Consider the following 15,091-nt stretch of genomic DNA (forward strand, 5'->3'; position numbering starts at 1 on the left):
GGAAACTCAATCTGACCAGCCGACACGGCAATTCCTCCAGGCCCCTTCCTTGTCCCTAGGAACTCACTGGGAACACCTCACTCTTCCCCACGTTTAGTCTGTACCCCAAAATGAGCCAAATGTACTCAGCATCTCCATAATCCTACCCTTACTGGAGATCGGGTGTGTCACACATAACAAGTGTGGCTTGTCAGCTCTCGGCTTCTTCCTCAATGACCAATGGCCTGGTCCATTCCAGGAGGACAGTGAAAGACGCCCTCTACCACCAACTGTTTGAACATTTTTGCCATGGATTCCGTGGTTCTCACACCCTCAATGCCTTCAGGCAGCCCTACAATCCTCAAGTTCTGCCAAATGGAGTTGTTGTCCAGATCATCAAGCTTGGCCTTCAGTTTATTTTGCCCCATAATCAACATCTCTGCCTCCAAAGAGGCAATCTGATCTTCGTGGTCAGCAACAGTCTCCTCCATCTTCTGGATCAACGCATTCTCCGACTTCAGCCGTTATTCCACTCTCTCCAGGGTTGCCAAATTGCTTCTGCCACTCCCGCAAAATCCTCTGTCTGCCTGCCTTTGCTTTTTAAATTCGGCCCATAGGAACTCCAACTTGCCTGTCGACTGCTGAGCGGGCAACAATGTCACAGGTCCCTTCGCCATCCTTTCCCCTCCTGCGAGGTCCGAAGAATGCCCCTTGTTTCACACACTCCTTATCTGGTAACTTTCAACATCCTCACCGGAGAATACTTAGTTCTTCTACTTCACCACTTTTCCATCTGCACCACTCCTGTAAAATGGGCAAAAGGGCCAGAAAACCTCAGGCAGGAGCCACCTCATGTGTGACCACTGGAAGTTGAGAGGGGACAGAGTTAATGTTTCGAGTCTGGATGACTCTTTGATAGCTCTGTTCTCTCTTCCCGATTCCTCTTTTTGTTGTGTTTTTTTCGATCCTGGTCTCTCGTACGTTCTTATTTTCACCTCTCTACCCCTCTTTTAAGTATCTTTTTGAACTCCCACTCACTATTTGCAGCCTAATAACAGAGAACACCCCAGTGAAATGCCTTGGGATGTATTTACTTTGTTAACGGTACTATATAAATGTAGTTGTTTGAAGAAAACATTAAATTGAATAAAATTTACCTCTTGCCATCGAGTAATGTGTGAAGAAAATAACATTACCAATTATAAACACAAATTACAAAGTGAACAGTTGAATTGTCACTTTGTCCCCAAAAGTAATAAGTACATAATCAAACGTTAAACCAAATTAAATATGTGCTATGTTTGATATTGCTAGTTTGAAAAGTTTTTGTGTCCGAGTTATTCTGTTCTTACCTGGCCAGCCAGTCAATATTGAGGTGGAATCGACCAGAAATCCATATCCATTACAGAACTCATCCATTTTGCATTCACTTGGATAAAATATGCCAGATGGTACACTGGGTGGCCTTGGGATTGATTTTTGATCTGTGAGTGAGCTCTTCCCTAGGGTGTTATGTTTGATTCAGCATCCCAAAACAGGGAAACAAAATCAAATCTTCCACTTTTGTGCTTAAAATCTCGATCCAGTTATAAAGAACAAAACAGCACAGGAACAGGCCCTTCGGCCTTTCAAGCCTATACCGGTCATACCATACTTGGTCAAAACCCTCAGCACTTCCTTGTGCCGTATCCCTCATGGAAAATAAGGAAAGGAGCCAATTTAATGTGTTTAGGCTCATATCAAGAATGGCACTGGAGAGTAACCACTGAAATCCAACTTGGTGCTCTTTAGGAGCGGAATGGAGATTAAATTGGATTACTCCCTCAGCCGTGGATTTGTTGCACTCTCCACATTGATGTGTATTAAATGGATCATTTTAAAATAGCTCATTTGTTCACCAATTTCTTTTATCTAATTGCTTCAGTGTTTAAGCAGTGTGTTACCTGGTCAATATTCATTTTTCAGTCAGCATCCCTAAATATATAATCATATTGCTGCTTGTGAGATCTTGCTGTGTACAAATTAGCTGCTGCTTTTGCTACGGGCATTGGTATTTATTTAGTATCTTGCTGATCATGTTTTCAGGAGGGAAGACTGATTGGAAACAAACATGATTCACTAGCTACCGGAGCCATATTCAGCAAAACTAACCAAATATGTTGGGTGGAGGGAATTTTACTCTGTTTCTGAGTGCTTAATGAGACAGTGTGGATGAAGCTTTACCCTTATCTGGCCTGTGTGGGAATAATTGATGAAGTTGGGCAGCACAGGGGTTAGCACTGCTGGCTCACAGTACCGGGGTTCGATTCTGACCTTGGGTGACTGTGGAGTTTGCACTTTCCCCCCGTGACTGCATGGGTTTCCTCTGGGGGCTCTGGTTTCCTCCCACAGTTCAAAAATGTGCAGATTAGGTGGATTAGCCAAGCTAAATTGCCCGATGGGGATAGGAAGAGCGATTGGACCTATAAAGGGTGCTCTTTTAGAAGGTCGGTGCAGACTCGATGGGCTGAACGGCCTTCTTAGGCACTGTCGGGATTCTCTGATTCTAATGAAGAGGTGCCTAAAGTAGAACTAAATTGAGATTCTGTGCTCTACACCGTTGTAATACCTTCTCATTAAATGATAGGCAGATCTTTTAGGTCATGTACATTTCACCTTTTCTTTGCTTTGCTTTATGGCACTCAGTGGCTTTTTATTTATTTGAATATTAGATGAATTGGGAATTATAAATCATGTATTTCAGAGCCACTGGAGTTGTTTTTCGTTTAGAGAGGGTCCCTAAATTTACCCTAAAGCGAGGAGGGGCAACTGTTCCAATTGGCCCGCTTCAATCACATGGTGCAGTGTTGCTCGGATGATAGTGTCAGTGTTGAGGGTGAGAGCAGCAGAGATGAGTGTGAGAGTGTATTACACGACTGTGACCGGCTCCAGGGAGGTGAGTATGTGTGTAACTGGGATGGGAGAAAGGGGGTTCTAGTAAGGGGGAGGGGATGCAGAAACCCTGAAACTGATCATGTTTCGGAGCAGTGAAGGAGAGAAACTGGCACACCCAGTGTCGGAGCTGCAGAAAATGAGAAAAAACTGGAAATGCAACATTGTAAACTGTTAGGTTGCAGCTGAGAGATACATAGTAACCGGGCAAGACCCGGCCTCAGCGATCTGGAAGCTGTATTTATGCCATTGCATCGGCCAACGAGCTTAAAGCAACCGCCGCTTTGAAATCACCAGCATTGTAATTGAGTCGCTAGTTTTGCCCCACCCCACTCCCACCAGCAACCACACCACCTACTCCCGACACCCGATCATTCCTGGACCTCAGCTCCATTAGTGTCTCAGCCACTGTAACCCTCAGCCTTGCCTCGCTCTTAAAAGCTTCCCAAAAAACTAATCTTTGAAATTTCTCCTGATTTATCTTCTTCCCTCAATAGCCCATTGTGTGCCTCTTGCTGGACGGGAGGATCACTGCGAGGAATAGGATTTTAAAAATGTACAATTTTGACTAGATCAGCCAGTTCCACTGGGAGCATGACTAAATCAGAGCTAGGCTGACTCATTAATGAGCCTTAATGGAATTTAATATTGGTTCTGATATTCAGGTCATTTTTTAGGGATTGATTTTTAACTGGGAATTGTGAGCAGCAGCACAGTTGAGTTAAAAGGGCCCTGTCTCCATGTGAAATCTTTGAGAGAAGAGTTGACATCAGTTGTGATAAATACGATTTATTATTTTTTCCTTTCATGCTACATTTTAGAGATCCTTCCTGTTACATACCTTTAGAAGTGGCCTGTGAGCCACATAATAATAATAAAAATAATAATCACTTATTGTCATAAGTAGGCTTTAATGAAGTTACTGTGAAAAGCCCCTAGGGCATTTGGGGCAGTGTGTACATGTGCGTTTAAGATACTCTTTTTTTTCCATTACAAATAGGAACTATTTTCTCCGTCACTTAATGGACCAACAGAGTTTCAGACACGGACAACAAGAAGTTGCATTTGTAAAGCACCTTGTCCCAAAGCACTTCATGAGAGCATTATCAAACAAAATTTGACATTGAACCACGCAAAGGAGATATATTGATAGGTGACTGAGTGCTTGGTCAGAGAGAGGAGAGCGGTTATAAGGAGCTTCAAGGAGGAGGGATATATGGAAGGAATTCCAGAGTTTTGGGTTTAGGCAGCTGAAGGCGCAGCCGCCAGTTGTGGAACGATTAAAATCGAGACGGGCGAGAGACCAGAATTTGAGGAATGGAGATATCTTAGAGGATTGTAAGACTAGTGGAGTTGAGGGAGACTGGAAAGATTTGAACTGAGGATGAGGGTTTTAAAATCTGTCCATTTCCGCCTCAGCCGGAGCCAATATAGAGCAACGTGGTGATGGCGAAATGGTGGTGTTGTGGTAATGTCACTGAACTAATAATCCAGGGGCCCAGGATAAAGCCCTGGGGACATGGATTTGAATCCCACTAAGTCAACTGGTGGAACTTAAATTCCATCAATAAATCTGGGATATAAAGCTAGTCTCAGTAATGGTGACAATCATTGATTGTCGTAAAAACCCATCTGGTTCACTAATGTCTTTGATGGAAGGAAATTTGCTTCCTTCGCCTCGTCTGGCCTACATGTGACTGCAAACCCACAGCAATGTGGTTGATTCTTAACTACCCTCTGAAATGGCTTCACAAGGTGGGCAGCATGGTAGAACAGTGGTTAGCACAGTTGCTTCACAGCTCCAAGATCCCAGGTTCGATTCCTGGCTTGGGTCACTGTGTGGAGTCTGCACGTTCTCCCTGTGACTGCGTGGGTTTCCTCCGGGTGCTCCGGTTTCCTCCCACAGTCCAAAGATGTGCAGGTTAGGTGGCTTGGCCATGATAAATTGCCCTTAGTGTCCAAAAAGGTTGGGTGGGATTACTGGGTTTCGGGGATAGTGTGGAGGCATGGCCTTAAGTGGAGTACACTTTCCAAGGGCCGGTGCAGACTCGATGGGCCGAATGGCCTCCTTCTGCACTGTAAATTCTATGATTCTATAAGATGCTCAGTTCAAGGGAAAATAGGGATAGGCAACAAATGCTGGCCTTGGCATCGATACCCACATCCCACGAAAGAATAAGGATTTAAAAAATCTGCTGTATATCATTTCAGTCCAAATGTGACATTGATTCAGAAATTTGCTGTATCATAGAATTCCTACAGTGCAGTAGGAGGCCATCAAGTATGCCCCGACCCTTTGAAAGAGTATCATACCCAGGCCCGCAAACCCATAACCCAACCTAACCTTTGGACACCCAAGGGCAGTTTAGCATGGCCAATCCACCTAATAATAATAATAATGATCGCTTATTGTCACAAGTTGGCTTCAATGAAGTTACTGTGAAAAGCCTCTAGTTGCCATATTCTGGCGCCAGTTGGGGGAGGCCGGTACAGGAATTGAACCCGCGCTGCTGGCATTGTTCTGCATTACAAGCCAGCTGTTTAGTCCTCTGTGCTAAACCAGCCCCAGTCCTGCACATATTTGGACTGTGGGAGGAAAGAGTACCCAGAGGAAACCCACGCAGACACAGGGAGAATGTGCAAGCTCCACGTAGACATGGGGAGAATGTGCAAGCTCCACACAGACAGTCACCCAAGGTTGGAATTGAACCAGGGTCCCTGGTGCTGTGAGGCAGCCGTGCTAACCACTGTGCCACCATGCCACCCAAATGGTAAACTAGTCCAGTTCAGAGATCATTCCGAATAGGATTGGGTGGTGTAGGATGGGGTGGGGAAAGGAAAGGATAGAATAAATCTGAAGCTCCTATTAGATATATAATTTGGTGGGTCAGTGGCAGATGTTATTTAATCTACATCATTGAGTATGAGTTGCCTTTAGACTAAAAAATGGTATTTCTGCATATATTTCTTGTCCGTTGCATTTCTGTCTGTGATAAGAACAAAGAACAAAGAAATGTACAGCACAGGAACAGGCCCTTCGGCCCTCCAAGCCCGTGCCGACCATACTGCCCGACTAAACTACAATCTTCTACACTTCCTGGGTCCGTATCCTTCTATTCCCATCCTATTCATATATTTGTCAAGATGCCCCTTAAATGTCCCTATCGTCCCTGCCTCCACTACCTCCTCCGGTAGTGAGTTCCAGGCACCCACTACCCTCTGCGTAAAAAACTTGCCCCGTACATCTACTCTAAACTTTGCCCCTCTCACCTTAAACCTATGCCCCCTAGTAATTGACCCCTCTACCCTGGGGAAAAGCCTCTGACTATCCACTCTGTCTATGCCCCTCATAATTTTGTATACTAACCCCTCATAATTTTGTATACTGCCCCTCATAATTTTGTATACAATCTGATACTTGAATCAGATTGTCTATAGACACATTTGAGCCCTCTGGAAAGCCTTTAATATCCTTCCTAAAGTGTGGCGTCCAGAATTGGAGACAATACTCCAGTTGAAGCTAAACTGGTGTTTTGTTTACGTAATCATAACTTTCCTGCTCTTATATATTGACCTGAATTTATAAAGCCGAGGATTTAAAAACCTTGCTGACTTGTCCCGCAGTCAGCATCAGCTATCAATCCAAGACAGATGTCAGCAAATGAAACTGCTCAATATTATATGCTATTGATTTTTTTTTAGCTACTTTTATTTTATTTAGCCAGTTGGCTGAACTTGGTTTATAAAAAAACACATTTAGTTTGTTGAGCAGACCTGCTCCTGTTGGAAACGTGCCTGAACGATTTTGCTCTGAGACCTGGAGCTTAAGTTTGACTTTGAGAGAATTCTAGATGTTGCTGTTTTCTGGCTTCCTGGTGTAGCTCTGAGGAATGGCTTTTTAAAAAACAAAAAGGGCTGTTTTGCCTCAATCTTTTGCAAGCAATCCACACGCCTGCTATAACCCTCTCCAACCCAGGCACTTTACAACTCGTTGTCAACTAGTTTAACCCTCCTCCAGACTCCTGGCTGAAAGACAGCTTTCTGGGCAATGTATCCTTTATGCTAGATTTGCTGAACTGAAATTTATCCAGAGAATCTCCATTTGGCGGTTTCTGAACTTGGCTGTTAAAATATTCTTGAAATACAAATCTGGTTTCCATACCTACTCTGGATTTTTAAAGTGGCAGCAGTCTCACCCCAGGGTGACTCTTCCTCAGCATCCCATCTTCAACTTGGGGAGGCGGTGGCATAGTGGTGTTGTCACTGGACTAGTAATCCAGAGACCCAGCGTACTGCTCTAGGGATGTAGTTTCAAATCCCTCCACTGCAGATGGTGAAATTTGAATTAGTTAAAAATCTAGTGATGACCATGAAACCATTGTCGATTGTTGTAAAAAAAAAAAAAAAAAAAAAAACATCTAGTTCACTGATGTCCTTTAGGGAAGGAAATCTGCCATCCTTACCTGGTCTGGCCTAAATGTGACTCCACCGGAACGTGGTTGACTCTTAACTGCCCCTCAAGGATAATTAGGAATGGGCAATAAATGCTGGCATAGCCTGCAACGCCCCATCCCATGAACAGATAATTTTAAAAATCTGCTATGGAGCCATAGAATCACAAGAAAGAATATCTCTCACATAAACAGTCTACAGGAATCTAATGTAATCTTACAGTGTATAATTATTTGCACTTATTGGTCTCATAACCTTTTATTAGAGCCAAATAATCCTTGCTCCTTTTAAAAGCAGTTTGTTGATATTTGTATATGTCACTGGCCTCTCCTCTTTGGTATCTCTTCAGCGTGAAATCATTGGGGATCTGTCAAACTCACCAGCTTCCCTCATTTTCCACTCGTCCAGTTTGTTTGATGAAGATAAAGCAGAAATTATTCAAACAGAAACTCCTAGATTATTTTGAAGGTTGGTTGACACTGGTGAGGGAACTTTGCTCTCTGCCTCCCTTTGTTGAGCTCCTGCTCTGTTTTCAGTTTTCAGTCGAGAATCATTCTGATTCCACACAGGAGGCCATTCAGCCCATCAAAACTATGATGGTCCTTTGGTAGAGCACACCAATTAATTTCACACTCCTCTTTCCCCATTGCCCTTCAAACATTTCCCCTTCAAGTATTTATTCAATTCCCTTTTGAATTTGCTCCTGCCATCCTTTCAGTCAGCGCAGTCCAGACCACAACTCACTGGGTAAAATGAAAAAAATTCTCATCGCTACAATTTTTATGAATTGATGTTTTGAGTCAAACCACAAAAATGAATCACTGAATTGAAGACTTGTGTTAATTGTAGAGAGACTCTGTCTTGGCTTCTCAGTGTTATTCTCAGGATCCAAGGAATCTGTTGCCTTTGAGGATGGACAGCTGATATATAAACCGGCAATAAGAAGCTCTCTCTCTCTCTCTCTCTCTCTCATTCTTACTCTGTCTCGGTGTTTGATGATTTGGAATGCTAGTTATTTTTCTGATTTCAGTGAAACTGTTCTTCAAATTGATTTAAGATGATTAAAGTAGTTGATAGAAAAAATCCCCCTCATAGGGAGTCCTAAACAAGGGGCCATATGAACACATGAATTAGGAGTAGGCCACTTGAGTTTGCTCCATCATTCAATGAGAACATGGCTGATCTGAATTTAACCTCAACTTCACATTCCTGCCTCACCCCAATAGCTTTTCACCCCCTTGCTTATCAAGAATCCATCTATCTTTACCTTAAAAATATTCAAAGACATTAAAATTAGAGCTGGGCCATTCGTGAGGATGTTAAAAAGTGCTTCTTCACACAAGGGATAGTGAAAATATAGGACCCTCTCCCTCATTTCAAAACTGGGAATCAGTAGCTTTTTGTTAAAGTTATTCAAGCGTTATGGACTTAAACAGATAAGCGTAGTTAAGATTCAAATCAGCCATGACCAAATTGAATGGTAGATCAGATTCAGGGGGCTGTATGTCCTCTTCCCATTTCCATCACCAACCATCCAAACTTGGGAACTCAGACTATTATTGTCACCCACCTGCTTACACTTAGGACTTTGCATTGGTGCCCAAAACTCAGTGCAGCGCAAACCCATCCAGGCTGGCACCAGACCTTGTACCTGCTGTTCTCTGTCAACTCAGGCAGTGGTCACAATGCGAGCTGGCACAGGTACAATAGCGTGTTCTGCAGGACAGGATAATTAATACCTGTGAGCATGTGAAAAGTCTGAATGTAGGTAAATTCGTGGAAATCTCAGAGAATTCTGAGCAACATGATGGACAGAGAATTTTAATCACAATGAAACATTATTTCTTGATCTTCATAGTAAAAGATTAATAAAGTTGGAAGTTGATAAATGGTCTTAAAGTTGGAGGTGTTGCTGGGAGAGGTGAGGGGAGGGAGGGGTCTCAGTGGGAGAGATGGGGTTTGGTGTTATATAAAGTGGGACTTTGATGACTTTTCTTTACTTTCCTGTAAGGTTTTGAACCCCACCCGGTATGTTTAATTGGCACTGAGGGTGGAATGAACAGAATGATGAACCTCATTCAGCCACAAAGGTGCTGAACCATGAGTTGACCTGTAAGGGGCAGCATCGAGCTAATTGTTACTCATTGAGGTGCTACCTCTGACCTCTGGATTCTGCCCACAGCAAGATACCATGTCATGAGGCTTAATCACTGATTGTTACAGATCCTTTTTAAGGACTTTTATTTACCTAAATTATTTATGCGATGAATCTTTTGAAAGTTTCTATGTTTAAATTCTCCTATGTTTTCTCACCATTTCCCTTGCTTCTGGCCTTTTGTTTTTATTTCCTGTCTCATCAGTCGTCAGCCCCTGTGCTTATTTAAAGACGGGCACGTTGACCCCCTAAAAAGTTCTCAGCTCCCTGTCCATTCTGTTTCATGACCCCTGCTCGCTCTTACAGCTGAGAGTTTTTGGTCTTTCGGAGGTCTAATGAGTTTTAAAAGCATATTTTATACCCCGTGTAAAAGGGCAGTCCTGTTCAGGTGTGCAGTCCATGGGAGCTGACCGTGCATGAGACTGGAATGTGTTGTCTTATTTCACAGATGGCTAGAGAATTGTTCCGGAAACATCTGGAGGAGAGCAAAATCCTGCCAGAAAAAAGACAAAAACAATTGAGGGGAGAAAACGGATTTCAGGCTGAGCGCCGCAGTTTGTAGGAAGCTGCCTCTTGCAGACTGTTTTGAAAGGTCTGAAAACAGATGTGCCCTCTCTCTCTCTCTCTCTTGCTGTCTCTCACTAGCTTCAGAGCTGGCTGGTTATTGGAGGTTCCAGTCTTCGCATCAAATAATCTCGTGGGCAGAGGCAAAACAACCCTGACTGTGCCAAAGCGAGAGAGCGCAGTGTCGGGCAGCTCTGTAGTGAGACTGATGACTGATGGTGTATCGGCACAAGGATCGGTCAAAGACATTGCTCAGTTAGGGACCGTTTTGTGCTCTCCCGTGCCAGGCACAAAAACCTTTCCATTCTTCGCAACTTGGGTTTACAAAGCCCCTTTAACGCAGTAAAATGTCTCCCAAGGTGCTGCACAGGCACACTATCAAAGTTCGACAGCAAGCCACAGGAGGAGCTATTGGGATGTGACCAAAAGCTGGTTAAAGAGAGAGGTTTTTCCAGAGTTTCTCAAGAGAGGAGGGAGATAAAGAGCTGCAAAGGACTAAAGAGGGAATTCCAAATGTTTTAGGGCCTGGACGGCTCAGGTACGGCTTCTAATGGTGGAGTGATTTAATTGGGGATGCATAAGATAGCAAAATAGGAGGCATACAGAAATCCTGGAGGGTTGTCGGGCTGGAGGAAGTTGTCGAGATGGTGGGGTAAAGAAAGGAATGGGGAGGAGGGCTGTAAAGGTAAAGAGTAGGTGTGTAACCGTTCGTGCAGTAAGGAGCTGCCCCTTGGTGCGAGTTTCTGACTGTCGACAGGAGACTGATACTTTGCTCCTGTTTTGTTCAATCTGTTCAGGTGAAATCCCAGCAATCGGAGGTGACGCGAGTCATGGACGGTAAAGGCATCAAGTATGAAATGATCGACATTGCACAGAACAGCTCTTTAAAGGAGGAGATGCGGACCAAGTCTGGAAACCCCCAAGCCTTGCCCCCTCAGATCTTCAATGGCGAGCAGCACTGTGGGGTACGATTGGTGTGGCCTGTACTGTGTTCAGTGGTTTCAAATCAGCAACAATGATGCACCACAGTAGAACAGACATTTGATGCACTCCTCCAGAACCTTACACCCCCCAAAAAAAATCACCATTCCAAACAGCATTAGTCAGCAGAGATAACTGTCCACTCCACATGTGCAGCCATGTGAGACGTTCAGTTTCTTCCACAAAAATCTTAATTTTAAACTAATATTAATGTGTATCTGTTGAGAAGTCTAGTGACTGGCTGACAGAGGGACCTCGGGGGCTCCTACCCCACAGTGTGTGAGGAATGGTGTGTGTGCGTGCACACACCTGACAGGGTTTAATGTGAGTGCGGAACAGGGAGGAGTGTGTGTAAGGGTAGAGCGAGGTGGGGGTCAAAAAATGTTTTTGGGAGTGCGCGGGTGATTTGTGTAAGTGCACAGCAACCCTTTTAATTTTTGTACACCCATGTAAACTCGTTAACTGAAAGGGATCGACTTGTGCATGGATTGTGCAGGAATTCTTGGATTGCTCTGTGACTGCATCTCAATGGGGATGGGATATTGGGGCTGTGAAGCAGTGTGTGAAATGCCGGTTCCATCCTTAAGGTCTTTCCTTTCATTATAAAGGGAGTTCGAGGCCTGTCTGGCACTAGACAGATTTTGTTGAGTTTGAGTCGGGCACTGTGTGTTTACTTGATATCGAGTTGTTGACTCAGGAACCCGTGAACAGGATGTTCTTGGGCATGGTGGCTCAATGCCAAGTAACTGGTCAAAGAACAAGAGGAGTTTGCAACTGCATTAAACCATGGGTTGTGGAGTGGGGCAAAAGGGGTCAGGACCAGGGTGGTGCTTTGTGCTTTCAGGGTGATGAGGGGTGAAACTTGGTGGGTGGGAGTCTGGGGTAAGCGGTGAAGGCTTGATCCGACTCGGGATTGGAGTGGGATCAGCATTGGACCAGTATACAATGGCAGCTACAGCTCTTGACCACCGCAAGAGTCTCCGATTTTCACCTTGCCCTCGCGGTTTGTTCAACAGAAAAGATTAATCTGCTTTTTATCTGATCAACAAGAGCAGACAGTATTTAGACAGCACCTGCAATGTAAAACGGCCAAAGGTCCTTCACAGGAACAACAATCAAACAAAATTGGAGGAGATATTGGGACAGGCGTGTAAGCTCAGACAATCAGTTAGGTTCAAAGCAGTGTTTTAAAGGAGAAAAGAGAGACGGAGAGGTTTAGGGAGGCAATTCCAGAGCTTTGGGCAAACATTGCTGAGGGCACAGACATCCATGATGGAGCAATCAAACTTGGGTTGGCCAAATGACCTGAGCTGGAGGAGCGTCAAGATTTTAGGTGGACTGGAAGAGGTACAGAGATGGGGAGGGGCAAGGTCATGGGGGTTTTCTAAACAAGTTTGCGAATTTTATAATGTAGATGTTGCCAGACTTTAAGCCAATGGAGGTCACTGAGCACAGGGGTGATGGGAGAATGGGACTTGGTACAAGTTAGGACATGGACTGCAGAGATTTGGATAAGCTGAAGTTTAGAGAAGGTGGGAGGCTGACTGCAGGTGGTTGGAATAGTCGTCCCGGAGGCTTAGCCAGATGCAGACAATAGCAATGTTTATGAACCAATCCTAATGCGAGATGCAGGTCGTAGTGACGGCAGTTGACTCTTACTTCCCACAGGGTTACGAGGATTTTGTCGAGGCGGTGGAAACCAGCGATGTGCGGAAGTTCCTGAAACTTGACTGAGATCCCATCTGCTCCCGATTGGCCAAAGACGGTGAATGGAGGCAGCGCTGAAGCAACTCGCTCCCCTGCGTGCGGACCAAATCGTGCACCTGTGTTAGTCTTTTAGAAACCGTAACAGATTTTCTGCCTGCTCAGCCTCGCTACTTTATCGGGAGCTTGCTGCCAATTCTCCAATTCTATTGCCTTTCTTCCATGTAAACTGTTAATTATTTTACGATTAGTCATTCCACACGATTAGTCATTCCATAATTGACTTAAATCCAAACAACCATTCTTTGGGGTGAGGTCACTGGATCAAGGACACAAAGCCATGGAGGAGGGGGTGGGGAGGCTTGAGTGGCTCACAACTAAGGCAAGCTCAACACTGTTGGGCTTTGGAATATCATTGAATGGGACCAATCTACCAATTCCATTTCCTGACTATTCCCAGATATTTGACCAACGTCTGACTGGAAAAAGTTCTTTTGTTTTCAATTGAATTTTGCTGTTCAGGATTGTTCTGGGTGGGTTGTGCTTCCTGGGAATTGCCTTTGTAATGCTGGAAAGCTAATTGGATGCACTGGGCCATGGGGAAAGTGAAGGACTCCTGAACTAACTGAGGGGAGGAACTTTGGGTTGATATTGTTTTAATCTTCTCATCTTTAGTGTGAGAACAATTGTTTGGGTGAATCAATGATGTGACATTGGGACTAAGCGCACAAAGTCAGGGGGGTTGGCATGGGCGATAGCTGCCCTTAAGAAATTATCAGGTTGGCATTGTGTCTTGTTACAATTTTAAACATTTAAATGTTTAGTGCCAATAATCTTGCTGTTTGAGAGGATGGGACCCAACAGTGGAACCCAGGCTGAAGTTACCTCCTTTCTATGATATCCAGCTTAAAGGAGCAGATGGAATTTGGTATATTGGCTGATTATCTCCATACATTGGATGTGGGCATTGCCCTTGGTGCCACAGATGTGATATGGGTGTTCATTGCCTCTGGTGGGACACGGGTAGGCACATTCATTGATCCATTGTTAATATCTCTGTTGGGAGCATGTTTCAAACTCAAATACACAGATAGGTTGTGGATTGCAGCCACTTAATGGATCCCTGGCATCCCTGAGTTTGTGTAAGCTCCCCACCTATTTTCAGGATCGACACAGCACATTGGTTGTTAAACTAACTGCTCTGGGAAAAGACGTCCAGTTTGTATTTTCATTGTGAACTCTCACTGGGCTGCCTGCAAGTCTGGCAAAATTTTGAGATTGAAAATGCAGACTTCCTCCACCTTCCTCCATCTGCTACTGCCTCTCTCTAGTGTGCAATGCTTTAATCAGCTTTGTTTAAGCAAATTTGGGGAGCTAGTTTTCTGGCTGATTGTTATTGTGGCGTCTGTCTCTCCAAGGTTACCCAGCAACCATTCAGGAAATGCTTTGCTCTCATTTATACTCTTTGCCTGTGCACTCAATGCTCTTAACTCCCTTTTCACCCATATTCTTTTGTATTTTTCTCTTGTTTATTCACATTATCTCTTTTTCTCTCTCTCTTTCTGACTCTCTCACTTGTCCCCAGTCTGGACCAATAAGAATTTCTGCCAAAATATTAAATAACGTCTTCCAGGAAGATATGAAATGTTTTGAACGTATGCCGGGTGTCTGTTTTCATGTGTCTCTTGTGTTTACTTATTAATAACAACTTAATCCTTGCTGGGTTACAGAAATGGAAAGCAAATGAACAGATTGGGATTGACAAGGAGGAAGTAATCATTTGTGGGCAATGACTGTGCCTCTGGGACCAATGATTGCGGTGAGGGGTTGGGGTGAAGCTGCTGTGTTTATATTGGAATATTTGACAATATGTTAACAAGGGAGGTATGTCTAGGGCAGAGAGAGACGGGAGCTATGATTGTGAGAGTGGGGAAGTGAGATGGGGAATTAATTCAGAGTCCAGGCATGTGTGTGAGATCACTGGGGCAGGGTCTGTGCTGAGAATCTTGGGAAGGAAATGGAAAATATCTTTAATATGGGGGAGAAAAGAGCGACTAAAAACAGCTGTAGGATTCTCAGCAGCTGTTTCAATTCTTCCCCTCTCTGGGCTGTAATTCTGTAGGTGTGGCAAACCAGTGCACATGGTCATCATCAAATGTAATTTTTGACAGTCGGGGTCATCGGGGAAGCATCCAGACTGGTGGTGAAATGGGAAACGACGCTTAACACAGCAGAACCCAACTCACTCGCTGTTGTCCGAGTACCCTGCTGGGGTTGGTGGTAATATTAACACCCTGTTCCAGGTCAGTGAACTCCAGAGATTGC

At 44.3% G+C, this 15,091-nt stretch overlaps 1 protein-coding gene across 1 annotated transcript; it reads left to right on the plus strand.

Annotated features, from left to right (window-relative positions):
* Window positions 1-2,807: 2,807 nt before the first annotated feature.
* On the plus strand, window positions 2,808-14,424 carry LOC140414837 (SH3 domain-binding glutamic acid-rich-like protein 3). Its single transcript, XM_072501010.1, has 3 exons — window positions 2,808-2,914; window positions 10,879-11,046; window positions 12,731-14,424. The coding sequence occupies exons 1-3, from the start codon at window positions 2,834-2,836 to the stop codon at window positions 12,794-12,796; spliced, it is 315 nt and encodes a 104-aa protein (XP_072357111.1). The 5' UTR covers window positions 2,808-2,833; the 3' UTR covers window positions 12,797-14,424.
* Window positions 14,425-15,091: the final 667 nt, after the last annotated feature.

This window comes from Scyliorhinus torazame, chromosome 1 (assembly GCF_047496885.1).
Source record: "Scyliorhinus torazame isolate Kashiwa2021f chromosome 1, sScyTor2.1, whole genome shotgun sequence".
NCBI lineage: Eukaryota > Metazoa > Chordata > Chondrichthyes > Carcharhiniformes > Scyliorhinidae > Scyliorhinus > Scyliorhinus torazame.

Excerpts from the sequence above, each read along its gene's own strand:
- LOC140414837 (XM_072501010.1), top strand. The coding sequence starts at position 2,834 with ATGATAGTGTCAGTGTTGAGGGTGAGAGCAGCAGAGATGAGTGTGAGA. Across the intron at positions 2,915-10,878 it reads CTGTGACCGGCTCCAGGGAG|GTGAAATCCCAGCAATCGGA; the intron begins GTGAGTATGTGT and ends CAATCTGTTCAG. Across the intron at positions 11,047-12,730 it reads ATGGCGAGCAGCACTGTGGG|GGTTACGAGGATTTTGTCGA; the intron begins GTACGATTGGTG and ends TACTTCCCACAG.